Genomic DNA, 19,360 nt, shown 5'->3' with positions numbered 1-19,360 from the left:
CACGTGCTCCAAGCCGGCTGGGCTCCCCCATTTGTCCCCATGGCCTCCCCACAAAGCACCACACCTTGGTCATTTCAGCGGGGGCAAGGAGAGGCAAAGGCACCAACCCCAAGGCCCTAGAAGAGCTGACCTCCTCCTCCAATCCCAGGAATGCTCCCTGGCCCAGAAAACAAAGGAGCAAAGATGCCCTGGCTTGGGGATGGCCAGCAAGAGACATCCCCCACCCCAAGCTGTTGGGCTCCTTCCTGCTGCTGCCGCAGTGCCCGCCCCCAGCACTTTTCTACCCTGTGTGGAGGTGTCAGAGCTGGTGGGACCCAAGGGACTGTCCAAAGACCCCACCTGCTCCCGGTGCCGCCGCCGCAGGTCCTCGAGCTGCCGGTCCTGCTCCTGCCTCACGGTCTCCAACTCCCGTTCGTGGGCCCTGCGCAGGCGCTCCAGCTCCCCCATCAGGTGCCCCAGGAGTTCAGCCCGCTGCTTCCTCTCCTACGCAGAGGGTGGAGCCACTGGTGGGAAACCACATTGGCCCCTCACACTCCTAAAACCACAGCCCCACCCCTACCCTGCAGCCTTAGGACAGTAGGATCAGGGACCCCAACGGCCCCCTAAGGCCGTCTCTTGGAGGGAAGCAGGAGAGCGCCCAGGATGGCACAGTCCCACCCCCAGAAAGCCTATAGCCCCTCTCTGCGCTGACGCAGACCCTGGTGAGACGTCCTGAGCAAATATCCCCGGTGGGAGCCTGCCTCTCCTACTGCCCCCACACGTACAGCCCTCCTTCCTTAAGGGAAGTGAGATCGTTACTAAATTATCACTATCTTTCAGCAAGGGCAGGAGTGGCTTGGGAAAGGAGCCAACAACCTTGCATCACGGGCCGCTACTCCTGCCCCGGGCAAGACTATACAGAGTCAGGGATACCGGCTCCAGTTCCTGGAGCAGCAGCCTAGAGTCCCTGGGCAGAGGTTCGGCTCTGGGCTCAAGTCAGCCACCATCCCTCCCCCTCGCTCACCCCTAGAGTGAGCAAGCTGGCAGGCCCACGCAAGCCACTGAACTTGCCCACCCAAGGCCAAAGGTGGGCAGATAATATCCAGCCTACTTCTCAGTGTCCTGGGACTTCAATAAACCCTGGTGGCATGGTGTTGGGTGGCTAAAATTAAAGGCTTTGGAGTCAGCCTGGCATGAATCCTAGCTCCTCTGCTTACTGGCCGGGAGGGGCCTGGGAGAGCTGCTCACGCTCCCCGAGTCTTCGTTCCCTCATTTTTAAAATGGAGATAACGATAGTCCGTGCGCCCTACAGGTGCCGTGAGGACTAGATGGGTGAACACCGCTGAAGCCCAGGAGAGGGCCCGGCACACAGGACAAGCTCAATACACATCAGCTATTATTACCATGAGAGCAAAGTGCAGGCCTCTGGGGAGCAACCACTCCTCAGCTAACGCTTTAGTAAAACGGCAAAACGCGATTTCCCTGCTGCAGGGTGTCAGAGAAGAAAGCCTCCCACCACCCCGACAACAGTCCGTCCCCTTCCCAGGCCCTCCAGCAAGCGGGGAAGGGCCCCAGGGTGTCTGTGCGTGTGCACGTGCGCACACGTGCCAGGGCACGCGGCCAAGTCACCTCGGCTTCGTACTGCTGTCTGGCCTCGGCCACCACGTGCTGGTGCTCCTCCTTCATCTTGTCCATCCTCCTCTCATGTTCCCGTTCCACCTCCTGGCGCTTCTCTCTCAGGAGGCCACTGAGCTGCAGGGCAAGTGGCAGGGATGCGACATGTAGGACAGGGTGGAGCAGCACCCGGGGAATGAAGCACTCGAAGGTCTCACATGCAAACAACATACACCCGCCTCCCCAGCATCCCTGCACGCCCACCACGTCCACATCACACACACAACACGAGACACCCACAGCCACATCCAGCACCCCCTCCCCACTCACATACAGGGCATGGGGGCCTCGAAGGAACTAAGGCATAAAAATGGACCCAGAAGTCCTAACCCCGGCTGAACTATCTGAAGCAAAGCAGGGGCCCGCGGGCCAGGACAGAGCGTGCAGGACAGGGGCACACAGGCTGGAGGCAGCGGGGCAGCATCTACCTCGTGCTCGTACTCGAGCACGTGGCGAACCTTCTGAGCCCTCTGCTCCGCCCGCCCAAGGCTCTCCTGCAGCTGGGCCTCCTCTTTCCGTTGAGCCTCCTCTATCTTCTTCTGGAGGCTGGAGACCACCTGAGGAGACCCCAGCCCAGGGGAGCGTGACCCTCAGAGGGCACTGCAGAGCAGCCGAGGGGCACCCGCTCCCCAGGGGCCCCTACCCATCTCCATGGGGCTGCGGGAGAGGGAGGCTCCTTCCCTAGGGGCAGGGACGGGGTGAGGGGGGGAGGTCTTCGGCCGACCAGCCCAGCCATGAAGGGGGTTCTCAAGGCTCATACCCACCCTGGGCCAGGATGCCCAGGCTCTGCCCCGCAGGCCAGGGCCACCACACCTCACCTCTCTGTGCTTGGCCACCAGGGAGGAAGAGAGCCGCTCCAGCTCCTCCTGGTGCTCCCTCTCCAGCGCTGCCACTGCCTGGGACGCAACAAAGGGCGTTTGAGGGGCACAGGGCAGGCTGGCCGGGCTCTGATGAACCAGGAAGACTACCCCAAACACCCCTCGAGCCCCAGGGCCAAGGGGAACCACAGGCACATCTTTGTTCCTCTGAGATAACTCAGTCCCTCAAGTCTGTAACTAGCAAACAAACAGGGATGTGAAGGCCAGAGTGGAGGGGCTTTTTATAAGCCTCAATTACGGCTTCCACCCACCGCCTCTGGGCTGGGCCACAGGTTCACAGGTGACACTCCAGCCTGTGAGCAAGGACAAGCCAGGGAGGCCTGGAGGTCTTGGCAGCACCTCCCGGCGCACGTGCGCTACAATGGCGTTCTCCCCCCGCCTCGCTGCAGGCTCTCGCGGCCTACGAGCTGAAGCTCCACCTATCACCAAAAGTTCCACATGGCGTGACTATTACTTACTTCAGCTTCTTCCCTAGAGACAGACCATCGAATTGGAGGAACAGGGAGTAAGGACAAAAGAGAAAAAACTCCGCTAAGTGTGCTAGCCTCTCCCTCTGAGGGCACACTCCGTGGGGCTGGAGGAGAAGGGAGACTTAAGAGGTGATCACAGCTGCCCCTCAGGGACAAGGGCAGGCACAGGGCGCTTTTGTCTCAAGACCTTTGGTCAGTTTAAGTTCTTTAGGTCATTAAATCTTTCCAAATCCACGGGCCTTGTCCCCTCAAACTTCCTCCCTGCCATTGACAACACAGCTGCTGCTGGCCCCATGGGCCCCAGAGGGAGCCTGTGGACCGTGCAGCGCCCTCCACTACGCCCTGGCGATCAGGGCGGCACCTGCCCCGAGACACGCCGGGTCCACATGGGACACGGGCCCAAACAGTGGGCCCACCGTCTCACCGCCCGGCCGGCTCCCCGCCTAGCGCGCCCGAGGCTGGCTCTTCCCCTCCCGCAGGGCTCAGGCCCTCCCCGGCAGCCCAAGGACACATCAGGGCCAGGGGGAGGTTCCCATCTACATGCTCACTTCTTTTCTCTCCCCTTCCAGCTGCTCCCTCAGCTGCTGTAACGCCCTCTCCTTCTCCGCTGTCAGGGCAGCCTGCTCTCTCTTCTCCAAAGCCTCCATCTCGTCCCTGAGCTGCTCCAGCGTCTGCTTGTTTCTCTGCTCCAAGCTGGCCCTCTCAGCCTTCTGCAGAGCCTCCAGCTCTTCTCTCAGCCTCTGCAGGGAAGCCTCTTGCTCAGCCCTGGGCAGACAAGGGGACAGCTGTGGGCCTGGGCACTCGGGTAGTAGGGGAGCCTCCGCGGGGCTGGGCAGCCCACAGTCGGCGCTCACCTGATTTGGTCCTCATCTGCTCCCATGCTGGACTGGACCTGGGCGCGGAGCCGGGACAGCCTCTGGCTTTCCTGCTCTCTCATCCGGGTCTCCTCTTCCTCAGTGGCTCTCTGCAGCTGCTCCTTCAGGGAACTGCCAAGCAAAGACAAGCTAAGCTCGCTGGAGGGATCACAAGGTCTACCCTCTTCTACTCATCATCCCTGGCTCCTGGCCTACAAAAGCCCAGAGCCTGCCAGTGAAGCCTCCGAAGTCTTCAAGTCAAGTCCAACCTCAGCCTCCAGGTCCTGCAGCCTCCCTTTAATACCACCCAGGGGAAAGAGGGGCTATGAACCCCACCTGCCCTTTGCCACAGGAAGCGGATTGCAGGCTCCTTGGTCCCAGAACACATTTTTTCCAAAGGCTCTTCTCTGCCTACAGGTCCACCTTGGCACGGCACTCACTCAAGGCCGGATCCAGTCTGAGCCTAACCCAGCTCTGGTTCTGCACCTGTTCACTCTCCACCCGACAGGCTGCTCCAGCCACGTCAGCCGGTCAGCTGAGCCACCGCTTCTAAATCCCACCACCCTTTTCCCTGCCTCTTGGTCTTTGTTCATGCTGGTTCCCCCCCTCCCCCAGAATTCCCTTTTCTACCTGACAAACCCATGTTCATTGTTCAACACCCAGCTCCCTCCTCTTAGACAAGGCTTTCCAACTCCCCCCAAGTTTATCAATTACCTTTCTGTTCTACACGCTTTATGGGAGGCCCTTTCTTACGCATGCCACTCTGTGCCATGCATCATACTGCATCGTAATTCTTTTCTATGTGTTTTCCTTACAAGTCTGGGAGCTTCTCCAGACAAAGAATCTTGTCTTAAAATCTGTTATATCCCAAGTGCCAAACACAGTAGCAGATATGACGTAGGTACTCCATAAATGTTTGTTGCATTCCAACAGTTATTGCCCAGGCCCAAACCGTAAGCAAGCTTTTTCCATGAAGGGTGTCTTACTTACAGACCAACGATGGTAACCATCTCATTCCAAGCAGACACGTCAACCCTCTGCTTACACATACCACGCCCCACTCCCGCAGCCCCTACATGATCAGGGGCTGTGTGCTGTGCACCCAGGAAACCCAAGCCTGAGAAAAACATGATTCAGAAGGTAATTTCTTTGAAAAGCCTCTGCAGTGAATTCCAAAGCTAAAAAAGATTTAGGATCGTTTTCTACTTCAAGTTATCAGCACTACCACTCTCTTCCATTATGACAGAAAATTTGAGCTAAGTAAAAATCCTTCCTTCTAGATTTCCCAGAAGCCCTTTCTCTTGGTCCTGTGGCTAAATTTTACACGTAGCACCACAGAATGGTAGAGCTGAAAGGGTCTTTACAGGTTAAGTCCTGCATTTTACAACTCTCTCATCTTACAACTAAACTCAGTCTTTTTGTTTTATAACTAAAGAAACTAAGGGTCAGCCTGCCTGTCTTCCCTGCCTGCCTTCTCATTCGAGAAATATCTGCAACAACGTCAGCTTTGGCTTCCAGAAATTTCTACCAAGGGGAAGTTTCCCAGCAGAGAGGAGGCCCCACCCCTCAGAAAGGCTCATGTGTAAACAGAAACAGGGTTCTCACGATAAACTATTTTGAAGACAGCCAAGCAAGGAGAGAACACTTAGTCAAGAGTGCCGAAACTGTACTGATTTCAACTGAAAATACAGTCAAGAGCCACCATTTATTGAGCAACTACTGTGTTTCAGGACCTGAGTCAGACACTTCTGGCATGCTAGTCTTCACCACAACCTAGGAGGGCTGTGCCCTTCTGGAGTTGAGGGGTTTGGGGAGGGACAGAAAGCACAGTCAGCCAAGCTCAGGGTGGCCAGGGAGAGAGAGGAGCCTGGCACACCAGCAGGGAAACACCACCAGGATTCCTCCTAGGCACTGCCTCTCAAGGTGAGCTGAGTGGCACCCTGTATGGATGGGCCCCTGCCCCAAGTTTCAGTTGGCTGGAAGAGGAGGAAGATCTGCTCTTTGGGATGCTCCCTGGCAGGGGATCCAGGAGGGGTGATACAAGGATGGACCCTGGGTCAGCAGACTGAGAGGGCCACTGAGAGATTACCCCAACCCTCTGGGTAGCTGGGTGTTAGTTTTCTGTTACTTTCTCTAAATTAAGCAAAATATTTTATATGCTCTTTGCCATGTGTGCTATAAAAATAATAAGTCTCTACTACTTTTGGGTGTTTAGTCTAAGAGGACAAGATTTAGCCTTTAACTGCCGAGTAAGTGAAATACATTAACATCTTTTTGTAGGTCCTTTCCTATCCTGGGAATGTAATAGAGAGTGCTTATTACCATCTCAATATCCATTCTCCCATTTTTCTTTACTAAGCGAACCCTGATTTTATTCTATCAGGTACAGAGGATCAGCTAAAGGACTACATTTCCCAGTCACTCTTTGCAACCAGGGGTGAGATATAAGTGGAAATTACTGGGTCAAGTTTCCAGAGAAACACCTTTAAAGAATAAGCAGAAGTTACTGGGTAAAGTTTCCAGAAAAGCGCCTTCAAAGGGACTGAAAGCACTAGAAGGTGCCCCTATTCTTCCTGCCGGAACACAGATACAATGGTTGGAGACCCAGCAGCTATACTGGCCTGTAAAGAGACTCTGAGAGTAAAACCCAGCACTAATGAAGGCAGGGAGATTAAAGAAGTCCGGGGACCTGGTGACTCTGTGGAGCTGCTATGCCAGCCCTGAAGTGCCTTTTCTTATAAAAATAAAACTTGAGCACATATACACACAGTCACATACGCAGAAGCCCAGCCCAGGCTTAAATGTTGTTTGTCAACGGCCTCCCAGCCAGCAACTCAGAGAGTAGGAACCCAAATAGAATCTTCTGGATCCAGAGCAAAAGCACTTCACACCATACCATGTGGCCCCTACCCACCTCACTGGGTCCTAGCAGGGCCCTGACTCCCAAGAGAGAGGACGATGTAGTCAAGAAAATGGGCCCCAGAGACAAGCTGCCTGGGTTCATCTGGGCTCTGCTGCTTCTGAGTCCCAGGACCTTGGACAAGCTATTTAACCTTTCTGTGCCTCAGTTTCTCCGTCTGTATTATAGATTCTACTGATGACAACACTTCATAAGGGCCGTTTTGAGGCCTAAACTAAACGAACATAGACATAAAGCACGTGGATCAGTGTAATCTCTCAAAGAACGTTAGCTACTCCCTCATTATCACGCCTCCCAACTCCCTCCCCAAAAGGGGACAGGCAAGAGCCTCGGCCTGGGAGCCAGCTCCTCCACGTGGGCCACTGAGCAGGGGTCCTGGAGGGGCCTTGGGCATCCCAGTGGCCGCCAGGGCAGGAGGAGGGTGCCACTGTGAGGCCCAGGCAGCCAGGCTCAGGGGGTTGGGGGGCAGGACCTGAGCGATTTCTCTTTCTGCTGGTGAAGCTGGAGGACCTCCTCCTCCTCCTCTCGCCACAGCTTCTCCCGCAGCCGCTGCATCTTCTCTCGCTTGGACTCCAGGAGCCGCCTCCGGTCTTGTTCAAGTTCTTGGGCCACTGCCTCTTCCATGGCCTTCAGTGCGGCCTCTGAGGGCTGCTCAGAGGAAGGAGGGGGAGCCGCAGGCTCCGCAAATCGCCTACCAACGGGGAGAACAGCATTTCACTAGGTTTACCATCCACCTGCCATTTGGTACCAGGACTTACACAGATACAGAACATCACACACAGAACCCTGACAGAGGGCCCAGGGTCAGGAATCATAAATGCAAATCAGGTCACCCAAGGGTGGCAGCAAGGCTCCCCTCTCGAAGACACAGACAGCATTTGTTCTATAGGACAAGCCCTACCTTGGCCATCCCAGGCCCTGAGAGCCTGGGGAGGAGGGTGGTCCACAGGAGGCTCTCAGGGAACCTGGCAGGTTGTGGCCTGAGGCGAACCCCCAAAGCTGTGGCCCAAGAGCTGGCAGCAGAAGAAAGAGTGAAGCTCTATCCCTCATGGATTCCTCCCCAGAGTGGCTCATGGCCCCGTTTCTGTCTCCTCACCAGGGCTCTGCCTGCTACTGGAGGCTCATGCCAACAGCTTGGGAAGTCCCCAGAGGCCGCTCTCTGACTCCCAAACTGAACCGAGGCCAATGCATATGAGCCAGCAAGAGCAGCAGCATGTCTGCAAGCCCTGAAACCTAGAATAGTGCATGGAGGTCCAAAAATGGGAAACCCTCCTCCCATGCTGCTGAGGGAGGCAGGCAGGAGACTCTTCCTGAAGCCAGAGAGTAGCAAGAGCATAACCAGAATGCTGGCCAGGCTCCACATCCCCACGATGATGCCACAATTTCATCTTAGTGTGAATTCAATGTTTGGAAACAGGTAAAAGAAATTCAGGACTAACTTGGATGCCTCAGGTGGGTGGTAAGATACAGAACAATGGTATCAGTTACAGAGGTACGTAAAGTAGTGAGGTTGTTATGTGGCTTGTATTCTGGTTCTTGAAGGAAATACTCAGAGAGAAACCCCAAGAAGATTTTACGCGATGAAAGCGTAGGTGGGATAAAGTATTTTGACTCCCAGAGTGGCTTTCCTAAAGGCCAGGATGTGTCTGCATTCCCATGTCCCTAAATCTTACATTAGAAATTGGTCTGACCACCCAACCACCTGCTCCCCGGCCTGGCAAGGTGGCCCAGTTGGGGTCCAGTCGACCTCAGCAGCATATGGGTGTGGTCCAAATCAAGGAGGAGGGGGACCAGAGTCCAACGGGGGAGCCAGCCCCGCTGCTGGGGACACAGAATCCTCTCCTCCCTCGGCTCCCACACTGCAGCAGATGGATGGCAGTGGGCAGGATCAGAGTAGAACAGATGAAAACAAGGGCTCTGGAATTCCATTTCAACCCACCCCCTACCCCAGGCCAGAAACAGAAGGAAGACACAAAAAGTGACTGACATCTCTGAAATATCAGTGAGATCTTTCCTAAAATCGTAACTCAGACCAGAACAGTCTTGAGCCTTCAATTCTTTTCTGCTCTCAACCTCAGCTCCCTCCTTCCATTCCCGGCTTCCTTTCAGTCCCCCGACTCAGCCTAGATGTAAGTGGCTGCCACCTTCTCTGACAATTCCGCGCTCGGAAGGCGCCTCCCCCCGCAGCTCTCCGCCTCATCAACCCTCCAACTCATTTCCAACCTGAGCTGAAAACATCTTTTTTTTCCCTGAGATGGTACCTTTTAACGTCTCTCCCCTCTGTGAGCCGTGGAGCTACGTGGGGCCCCAGGGACAGATGCTGCGGAAAGACGGGGCATCAGACGGCGTGACAGCATGTGCCCAGCTGCACGCGCCAGTGAGCCTGCTGGCACACCTGGCAGGCAGGCAAAGGGGGCCTTTTTCAGTGGGACTCTTCTCTGTGTCCCCATTTTAAAGATCTAGGATCCCAAAGTCCCAGCTGAGGTCCAAGGCAGTCAACAATGAGCCTGAAAGATCTATGAGATGACAGGGAAGCAGAGGACTCCAGAGGAAGAGGTAGGTCGGATTTCCAGGCCCCTTCTCGGGTTTCGGCATCAACGAGACCCAGTTTTCAACAGCGAGTGGCCAAGAGGAGGCTCTATAGGAGCAACACTATTTCAGACTGGCCACCAAGTAACTCTGAGACATGTGGAAGAAAGCAAGGAGGGGAGGCAGGCAAGGCAGGACAAGAGGGAGGAGGACATGGTACCCACAGTCCTGAAATGGCTACAGAACCCCTAAAACTGGAATCCGTTAGCAGGGATCTCATCTCTGCTCACTTTCAACCCAGCGGTTTTCATTCTTTTACCCTCTCTCTATAAACCTCATGAAAGATGCTGGGATGACCAAGGGAAGGACAGCCTTGTTTCCCTGACCCAGGCCTTCTGGCCATAAAGCGTGCAGAGCGGTGGCTGCCTGATGGCCCTGCCTATGCACTCTGACCTGCCCTTTGTTCTTAACTCCTTCAGATTCAGCTTGACAACATCTATGGAGGTGACACTCTACTAATCATGTTTTTTATTTTCTGTATTTTATGATGCTTTGATGTCTGAGAAAGCTTGAGGGTCAAGGAGAGGATGCCCCTCCCAGGATGAGTCAATCTTTACAGACAGCAAAGGGAATGTGCCTTTCATGTGCAAATCAACCCAATTCCTACACCCCCATCGTCTCCTCATCTAACTCATACCAAGCCATATTTCCCCCCAGCCCAAAATCACCCAGGGCCAGGCAGCAGGCAACTAGAGACCACGTCCATAGCTCAAAGCCCACCAAAATTATTCAAACTTCCCAACGCTGCACTCACTCAGGGTACTTACCCTGCCTCGCCCACTGCTTCCCACAAAAACCCCAATTCAGGCTCTGGGTCACGCTGTTCCTTCTTGCCTCCTTCACCTCCTGACCAACTCCACCCCTTCCCCGCATAGCTCCTCTTCTCTCTGGAAATGTAAGCAATAAATTCTTCCTTCAGTGGCATTGCCCTCTCCATGTTGTCACTCAGTCTCCTCCGCAAATTAAAATCCTACGGGTACAAATGAGACACTCCCCACAAAACCCAGAAAACCAAGCCATTCTTCATGCAATCATAAAGATGAGTAACAGGGAAGTTATGGAGCCTGCAAAGATTCAGGAAAGGAACAGAAGACATTTCCGAAGGGCACTGTGTAAACTGAAACTGTGTGCTCAAGGAGAGTGCCCCCGGGCAGGGGCAGCCTCACTGGGATGGGAGGAGAAATACAAAGGATGGGACCCTCAGCCCAGGCAGCTGGGAGGAGCCTCACTGCTTCTCTCCCAGAGGCCCTGGGAAATGCCCTCTGACCGCTGCCCAGAACCACTCTCACCCCCCGTCCACATCAAAAGCATCCTGCTCTGGCTGTCCACAGCCACCAAGAAGACCTGCGAAAGCCACGTTGTTCCTCAGGGTCAGAGCTGTCACGGTGGGATAGATCCCCACCTGAAAAATGGGCTACCCCTTCCCTACGTCATTCCTGCAGTGCCTTGGTGGTGACACAAAACCGTGAGCTCCTGTCCCCCGCCAGCTCTCGGTGACACTTCCTGGGAGTAATCAGTGTGCGAACCTGTTTGTGCTCAACGCTCAGCCTGAATCCTGAGGACTCTTAAATCCTTTTGTACTGCTCAGTTCACAGGCAGGAAAAATTGTCCAACCCTGACCCCTGTTTCTCTCCATGCAGAGAAAAGGCACAGTGGCAGCAGACCAAGAGTCAGAAGTCCAGGCTCTGGTGACTAGAGCCTAGTCCTAATTCTGCAAACAACTAGCACAAATGCCTTTGCCTCTCTGAACCTGTTTCCTCATCTGTAAAAGGGGTGAGAGAGGGGAGGAGAAAACGGGAGGAAAAGAGCTCTGAACCCAAGCACAGAAGATATAAACTGGGTAGTGTGTAATTCTACTCATACGAAGTTGGATAACCGGAAAAACAAATTTATGGGACAGAAGCTAGAACAGCGGTGACCTGGGTGGACTGAGGAAGAGGGCCTGAGGAAGCTTTCTGGAGGGGTGGAAACATCCTACAGATGAGCTGGGTGGTTGTGAGACGGCATATACACGTGTACACACTCTTGATTTGTACAATTTAGGTGTATGGACTTCCATGTATATAAATACCTCGATTTTTTTTTAATAATTTTTTTCTTAAGAAAGAGAAAAATAGTGCTTAGTAGAGGCGCAAACATTGGTTACTGGGTTTCTGCTAATGACCCAGGAGGTACCCTACCCCCTCGCTTCCAGCCTCATACCCCAGGTGCTGACCAGGGGAGCCCTGGGGCTGCTTAGGGGTCTTAAGGCTACACACTGAACCAAGGCTACACGCTCTTCCCCTTGAGCCGGGGCCAGAGCATCCCCTCCCACCACCCAAGACTGGACGGGCACAGGCAACCCACACAGAAGGGAGGACAGGGACAGACATGAAAACTGGCCCTTACGCCTCTGGAGAGACTGGCGGGGTGGGGCTGACCACCACCCTCTCCTCAAGCTCCTCGGCCTCCTCCTGCCCAGGGCCCGGCCCCTCGGCCTGGGAGCGCTGCTCCTCGCCCTTCTCGTGGGCGGCAGGTGGGCTTGGGACCTCCTCCCTTGACAGCAATAAGGAAGCAACTGTGTTAAAGCCAGAGGAAGGCGAGAGGCTCCAGACGTACCCCATTTGGGGGCAAAGGGCTGTGACGGGGACAAGGAAGGAGGCAGCCCCAGCAAAGTTTCCCTACCTGTCTCAGGTCTCAGATCTCATCTCCCCTCCCTGCCTCTTCCCGAGCTGTTTACACTGAAGACCAGAGACTCACGTCCCAGGCGGGGTATGGAAGGGGTCCGGAGCCCTAGGAGCAGCTCTGCACACAGCAGGTGTTCTGTGGATGCTGCTGAGAACACCCCCGCTGCTCAACTGTCCCCAGAACTCACTGCACCTGGATGAGCACTATGACCAGCGCCTTTCTCTTGTAAGGGGAACAAACTCAGCACATATGCACCAGGCTCTGGGCCAGGCTAGGGAGTGAAGGTCCTCTTAGCTGGCCCAGAGAGGCCTGGAGCTCACGCCTCCCTCTCCCTGGGGCCTGGCACACCACAGGGAGTGCGGGCTTGCTGATGACAGGCGGTGGGATGACTGCTGGGAGGGAAGGGGCTGGCAGGTGGGGCAGGGAGAAATACCCACCTCCCCGGCCACAGCAGGAATGGCCCAGCCCAGGGTGACAGCAGTCCTTGCCCTAGCCTCTGGCAGGGAGGCAGCTGGGTCAGAAGTTTCTAAGCTCTAATCAGACTGTGCACCCCAATTTTAGCTGCAGACTGTTCACTAGGAAGAGGCAGTTTCCCTCACTCCCCAGCTTGTGTGAAACACTAAGCAGAAACCTCAGTTGCTGATGCTCAGGCTGCAAACCGGCCGCTCTCCCCACCGCTCCAGGCCTGCCCTGGGGGAGGCTCTCGGCTCAGCCTTACCTCTGCAGGGCAACAGGCGGGGCGGGGCTGCCTGCAGAGCCCTCCCCGGGCTCCTCCGTCGCCTCCTTCCTCTCAGGCTGCCCCTGCCGAGGCCCTTCTTCAGGGGCTGGGCTGTGAAGGGGACTCTGGAGCCGCTCCCCATGCAGAAGAGGAGGGGACAACCTGGGCAGAGCAGCAGAGTCAGGGCCTCCACTCGGAGAGCAGGAGGAGAACTGGGGATGTGGTACGTGGACCTAGGTCCATGCCTCCTCTAGGCTGGACCCCAGCCCTGGCCCCACCTCCACGGAGAGCCCACAGACGGCAAAGCACCCAGAAATGCAGTAAGGAGAAACTCCCTACTGAGCAGCCCCCTGGCCTGGACTGGCCTCAGCCTTCCCAGGTCCCTGTGCTGCACCTGCTTGGCCCGGGAGTGAGAGCCGGGCACACTCACAGATACACCTGTTCCCACCATCCCTGGGGCCAGGGGATGGAAGGACTGAGCAGAAAAGAGAGAGAAAAAGAAAAGCCAGACTCCAGTGGTCAGACTATAGAAAATGCATGAAACGGTAGCTTTAAGGAAGTAAGAATGCTGATAGCTTTTCAAGGTCCAAAAAGTAGGACCATCCCCTTCCCCATCCAGGGCAGTGGCCCTTGACTGAGGCCTGAGACACTGGAAGCCCCTGTCTATCACTCACACACACAGACACACACACACACACACACACACACACACAGACACACAGACACACACACACACACACACACACACATTTTGCAAGGCCATCCAGTCAGCTCATTTTCTGCCTTCAGGCAGAAGCACATTGAGCTCCACAGCCCAAAGCCAGGAATTCTGCCCAAGCCCATACCATCCCAAGGGCCCCTAAGGGCGGCCTCCCACGTACTGTACCTCTCCGAGCCTCTGGACTGCTTGCTCTGAAGCTCATCTCGGCTGGACTGGCTGGCATCCTTGTCTTCTCTTCCCAACCTCTGGGCCTGTAGGCAAGCAGCAGTGGAAAGTGTATATGGCGAGTGGGGGGTGGGGGGGTTCTGCACTGTGTCCTTCAATCCTCTGACTCCCATGCCAGCAGGAGGCACTGAGAGGTGGCTCTTGAGTGGATGAGGACAGGGCGGGATGCGGAAGAGGAGGCCTGTCCACTGTACAGTGAAGACCCTGGGGCTTTGGCTAAGCCCCCAGGCTCACAGCTGCTCCCAGGGCCGACCTTGCTGGCCTGGGGAGGATGAGTCAGATGCCACAGCCACTCAGGCTGAGCCAGAAGCCAGTGGCTGAAGGACACACAAAAAGAAAGTCCTGCCTCCTGCAGGTGGAAGGCTTCACTGCCAGCTGCACAGAGAAAGCACAGACGTCCATGAACGCCCCAAATCCACAGAGGCCCCAGATCTCCAGTGCCGAGGACGTACAAGGGATGCTAGAATTAAGACGGCAGGATTAGGGGCAATAGACAAGTACGTTAAAAAGGAAGGATTGTGGACAGATGGAGACCTGGTGAAATGAGAGAGAGCAGTACTCCAGACAAAAAGGGCACCATTTGGGCACCTGAAGGAGGAAGACAGAGTGCTCCTCTGCTCCATTCCGAGTTCCCCAGCCCCCCAGTGACGGTCCCTGCCTCGTCAGGGATTATATCACCCATCCATTATAAAAAAAAAAAAAAAAACCCACACACAAACCGCCCAAAATCTCATTTTAAAGTTTGGGTGTCTGGGCAAATTTAGCAAGCTGGTAAAAAAGGACATTTTTGATACATTCAAATACTTTCCGCAGGGGTGAGGTCACGGTTATTGTGGTGCAGTCAGCCTGGACCCAATCCTTTCTCCACCACAAAATGCGACAGTAACCCGCAGCTCACAGGGCTCCTGGTGAGGATTAAAGGAGATCATGTACGTAAAACCCAACTCCGGGCCCAAACAAGGCGCACCACACGTGAGCTCTACCCACACTCCTCTTCCTCTCCCCGAGCCTGAAGGGGGGAAGAAAAACACCAAAAACCCCAGCTGTGCCGATGCCCGTCCCCATCCCAGGACCCGCACTCCTTCTGGCACACTGACAGGAGCCCCGTCTGTTCCGGGACACGAGGGTTAACAGGAGAGGTGGGACAGGAGACAGCTCACTCTATCTTCCCCAGCGGGGTTCTGGCCGGGCTGGCACACCTCCGTGTCCCCAGCCCCGTGCCCTCAGCCCCGACGCCTCTCCACTGGCAGCCTGAGCCCCAGCAGCTGTGGCCAACTGCCATCTGGAGGGGTGAGGAAGGGCAGGGTCTGAGCTAAGAGCCAGCTCCCCCAAATTACATTAAAAATAGAACTGCTGCCTGGGAGTGCCTCCCGGTGCCGGCAGCAGAAGGGCTCCCCGCCAGCGCTGCCACTCCTAATTGCGTCAGCCGGGCAGAGCCCGCAGACAATGGCAGGGCGGGCCGCCCCTCTCCTGCTCCGCTCCTTCCCTTCCAGTGCACAACTCACAACTTGTCCTCCCCACAAATCACACCAAGCTTAGCAGATAGCTCTCCGCTCTCTTTTCAAGGAGAAAAAAAAATCACATAGGCCCATCTATTTCACAAACTAAAATTTACGATAGGACAAAGTGCAGTGATCACAGCAAATACTGGCAAGTGAGCCCTGGGTCAGAAAGGACAAGCTGCAGACAAGGTCTGTCTCCTTGTTTCATCTTCTCTATTTCTGCTAGAAACTCAGCTAGTTCCCCTGCTAGGGGACACCTTGGGAAAGTACCCAGACAGAGATCCTTCAAGCAGAGTTTCACTTGCTCCCTAGAACTTTTCGTCCCAGAAAAGGAGTCAGAGGAACCAGACAAGGAAATCAGGCATGCCAGAACTCTTCAGAAAGGGGAGACAGCAAGCATGCTGACAAATAGGCCTCTGACCTAGGACTGCTCTAACCACTTCCCCATCCTCAACTCAGCTCCATGGTTTTGCTTTTATGATCCAGTTCTCAGTTAAACGGTGCATTCATTAAACAGAATGCTATGCAACCAATAAAAAGGGAGGCAAGGGAGGTCTGAAATAGCTGAGAAATAAGTGAAGGGTCTATTCTCAAATTTAAAGAGCATACACAGCCAAGTGTATTTACAGCATAATTCTAATTTTTGTAGGAAGAAAAAAGATTAACAAATAGAAAATAGATATATGCTTATATGTATACAGAAACATTTCTGGAAAGGCACATGGAAAATGTTAATGGAAATGGTTAACAGTCCCCACCTATGGGAGCAAGGCTGCAGGAAGTGGAAGACTTTGACCTGTAGTATTTGAAATAATCTTATGGTCACTTTTATAATCTATTACAAAATTTGTCATGTTTATAATACATTACAATCATTATCTTGACTGTGGTGATGATCTGAATGGTGTATACATATGGTAAAACTTATCAAATGGTACAATTTAAATCTGTCCACTTAACTGGATGTCAATTATAGCTCAATAAAGCTGCAGGAAAAAAATTTTTTAAATGAACTGAGTTTTGCTCAGTTCTAAGCCTCTGTACTGGCCCTGGCCTTGGGAGAGATCCAGGGAATATAGAATATGGGCCAGAGCCCCCAGGAAAGACAAAGGGGACTGTACTTAAGGTTTGATCTGTTCCATAAAGAGGCTGCTGCTCCTCCCTATAGCCACCCCCCCACCACCACCTCACCAGCTGTCTCAACCCCTCCACACCCTCAGGTGGGAGAGAGCCGGATACTGAATTCTGAAGAGGGCTCTACACGGTCAGCCAACCTGTGCGCCCAGTGCTGCTCCACACCCCGCTATGCTGGTCTTGAGACACAGCTTAGGGCTTCCTCCGCCAGGGCTGGCTGCCTGAGAGAGTGCCTCGTGAGGGCCAAGTCCAAGCCAGGTCCTGCTACTGCTTTATACCAAGTGGCGTGACCCAAAAAGAGGGTGCTGACCTCACGAGGTCTTAGGCAGGACCCAGAGATCTATCTTTTTTAAAGCCCCCCAAGTATGCTAATATTGGCCAGGTTCTGGAGCTGGAGCAGTGAAAATTCACCCTGCCTGGCCCACTCGGTAACTTTCCCACTTACCTGCTGCCAAAGGTGCCCCACAAATCACCTGCTCCAAACGCTTCCTGACTAACCCCACCTGGCCTTGTTTGTGCCTTTACAGTCTTCTAGGGCTGCAAACAGAGGGACCAAGGTCAGGCAGGGACCTGGTGGCTCAGCAGCGACCCTGGAAGGCTTCTAGCCAGAGCAAGAAGAACATGTGAGGCTCAGATGCAACCGGCCTCACAGCTCTGCCGTGTCCCGGGCCTCACTTCACTAAGGGCTCCCAGCTTGATTCACATTAAATATCTTGTGTGTTTCACCTAAACCAAATGTTCCCTTAAAGTTGCAGAGACCATGTGCCAGAATCTCTCTCTTCTCAACAGCCCCACAGAGGAGGAAAAAAGGATCTTGACTTCAAGCTCCCTAAGGTCAGGATCTGTGTCTGAGTCACCCTTACACATACCCTACTCTGCGCCCAGCACCACCCATGCCTGCACAGAGCTTACAGGGGAGACAAAGAACCATAAAACAAAAGCAGCAGCACTAAGGGCAGCAAAGGGAGGGAACGATTCACCCTGCTTGGAGGAGATGACACAGAGGTGGGCCTCCAAGACCAAGAAGGAGCCTGCCAGGACAGAAGGAGGAGCAGCCCGACAGGCAGAGCGGTGAAAGAGGTGGATGGTGTGGCCCCGGGAACGGTGAGTGGTGGGCACAGCTGGGGCATGGCAGGTGGGCTGAGAATGAGGCTGCAGAGGTAGGATGGGCTAGGCTGGGAAGTGCCCTGAAACCCACAAACTACACCATGCTTTGCACAGGAGCGAGTAGTCAGCGTTCAGTTGCTAAATGAATGGATAAGCAGACAAATATATGGGGGAGGAGGGCAGGGAATGCCTTAATTCATGGCAGCCACACGGCACGAACGTCAGAAGCCCCATCATGGCACAGGCAGGGCCCAGCCTTAATGAATTAGAAGGGAGAGAACTCCCAGAGATGCACCCTAGGATGGGTAGGACTCATCTCTCGGTTATTCCCAAAATAAAGCCCCAGCCCAGCCCCAAAGAGACTCACCTCCCAGCGGGCTCCACCCAGTACCGAGGAGAGCATGTCCGCATCCAGCAGGTGCTCTGAGACCCGGCTGCGAACACCAAAGTCCTGGAGACAGTAGAGACAGGGAGGTCAGCTCTCCTCCGTCACGGTCAGTGCCCACCAGAAATACAGGACCTCTCCTCCACCCCACCTTCCAGAAAGATGCCTACTATGTGCCAGGAGCTGTGCCAAGCATTTCATTCACTTCATCTTCAAAATAACACCGTGACTAGATGGAAAGGTGTGTGATAAAGTAAGTACAGTAAACTGGTCATGGTAGACTCTAGGTGGTGAGTATATGGGTATTCGCTGTAAAATTCTTCTAATTTTTCAGTATGTTTGCAATTTTTCATCATAAAATTAAAGGGAAAAAAATAACCCTACAAGACTGATCCTCTTATCCTCATCTCACAGATGAGGAAGCAGTTTGAGAGCCCACGCAATTTGCCCAAGGTCACACATACAGAAAGCAGGAAGCCTGGGGGGGTCAGATGTGCCCTGGGCTGACTCCAAAGCCAAGCCCTTTGCATGACACATGCTGCAAAGCAGGTCACTTCCCAGCTGTCTCTCCCTCCTGCTGCCCAACCAGGAGGCCAAAGTGCCCAGAAGACCCGTGGGCAGCTTGGAAACGGGGCTTGCCAGGCTCCTCCCAGCTTGTTCTTTCCCTTCCCATACAGATGCCCCTCTGGACAATGGGGATTAATTAGTGACACATCCTCACAGGCTTCTCTTTGGGATGCGCAGCAAGTGCCCACACAGGTGCCAGCTCCCCGCTGCCCTCTGGCTGCTGCAGGGCCATGGCCCCACCCTCTCCGAGCCCACCATCCCCACTGGGCCAGGTGAAGGATTGCTACCTGACAGCATGCGAACGGGGACAGTTCTGTCATCGCCCTGATAAACGACGGGCCATGTGGCCAAGGTCTGGTCCTGCTGTCCATGGCTCCCTCCGCCCACTCCCAGAGAGAAGAAAAATGCCGACAGGCACATTTCTCCACCCCGTGACTCCTTTAGAAGGGCCAGGGCCCTTGCTTCAGAGGGTTCTGTGACACGGCGATTCTTCATGACGGTTTCTGCCAACCATGACTTTGCCTCCCCTTCCTAGCTTGTGGGTTTTCTTTGTTGATGACATTTTCCTTTCAGTGTGAGTTCTACTCCACTCAATGCAGCTGCCATCTGGCTCCTAAGCCCAGGACTCAGTGAGGGGCTTGAGCACACAGCCTCCTAATTCCTCTGCACCCCCTCATATCATTACTGTTCATCCCTGACCCTCTCCACTAATCCCTTCCCTTTGATCTGCCTCCTCCAAACAGATGGAGTGTGGTTTCTGGAAGAAATGCTCTGCCAAAAAAGCACCCTGAACTACTCCCCTTAGATACAAACCTGGCAGTGAAGCCAGGATACAGCAGGCTGGGTGGAAGGGCTGAGACAAAGACACCATGGATGTTGGCATTCCAGAACAAAGTCTTAACTTTGGAAATGACACCGCACCACAGCATCCTTCTTGGTCAGAGCCTGAGGACTGGTCCTCACTACAGCT

The 19,360-nt window shown here is 54.4% G+C and overlaps 1 protein-coding gene across 15 annotated transcripts in view; it reads right to left on the bottom strand.

The window, feature by feature from the left end:
- Positions 1 to 19,360, bottom strand: part of LOC105090185 (centrosomal protein of 164 kDa) — a 59,255-nt gene that overhangs the window by 7,966 nt on the left and 31,929 nt on the right. For 8 of the 15 annotated variants that reach the window (XR_010378918.1, XM_064482087.1, XM_031443606.2 and 5 more), the window contains 12 exons: positions 17,806 to 17,889; positions 13,636 to 13,721; positions 12,750 to 12,911; positions 11,753 to 11,899; positions 10,132 to 10,251; positions 7,248 to 7,466; positions 3,856 to 3,987; positions 3,550 to 3,766; positions 2,472 to 2,549; positions 2,082 to 2,210; positions 1,609 to 1,731; positions 340 to 483 (listed from right to left, as the gene is read on the bottom strand). Coding sequence is in view for 14 of the 15 variants with exons in the window: in XM_064482087.1 (XP_064338157.1) it covers positions 340 to 483; positions 1,609 to 1,731; positions 2,082 to 2,210; positions 2,472 to 2,549; positions 3,550 to 3,766; positions 3,856 to 3,987; positions 7,248 to 7,466; positions 10,132 to 10,251; positions 11,753 to 11,899; positions 12,750 to 12,911; positions 13,636 to 13,721; positions 17,806 to 17,889 (1,641 nt within the window). In the remaining variant the exon portion in view is untranslated. The remainder of the gene's footprint in view (positions 1 to 339; positions 484 to 1,608; positions 1,732 to 2,081; positions 2,211 to 2,471; positions 2,550 to 3,549; positions 3,767 to 3,855; positions 3,988 to 7,247; positions 7,467 to 10,131; positions 10,252 to 11,752; positions 11,900 to 12,749; positions 12,912 to 13,635; positions 13,722 to 17,805; positions 17,890 to 19,360) is intronic. The other 7 variants (XM_031443605.2, XM_031443610.2, XM_031443608.2 and 4 more) reach the window with 7 other exon arrangements.

The sequence above is a fragment of the Camelus dromedarius genome, chromosome 34, assembly GCF_036321535.1.
Source record: "Camelus dromedarius isolate mCamDro1 chromosome 34, mCamDro1.pat, whole genome shotgun sequence".
Classification (NCBI taxonomy): domain Eukaryota; kingdom Metazoa; phylum Chordata; class Mammalia; order Artiodactyla; family Camelidae; genus Camelus; species Camelus dromedarius.
This window is presented reverse-complemented; position numbering and strand designations above follow the sequence as displayed.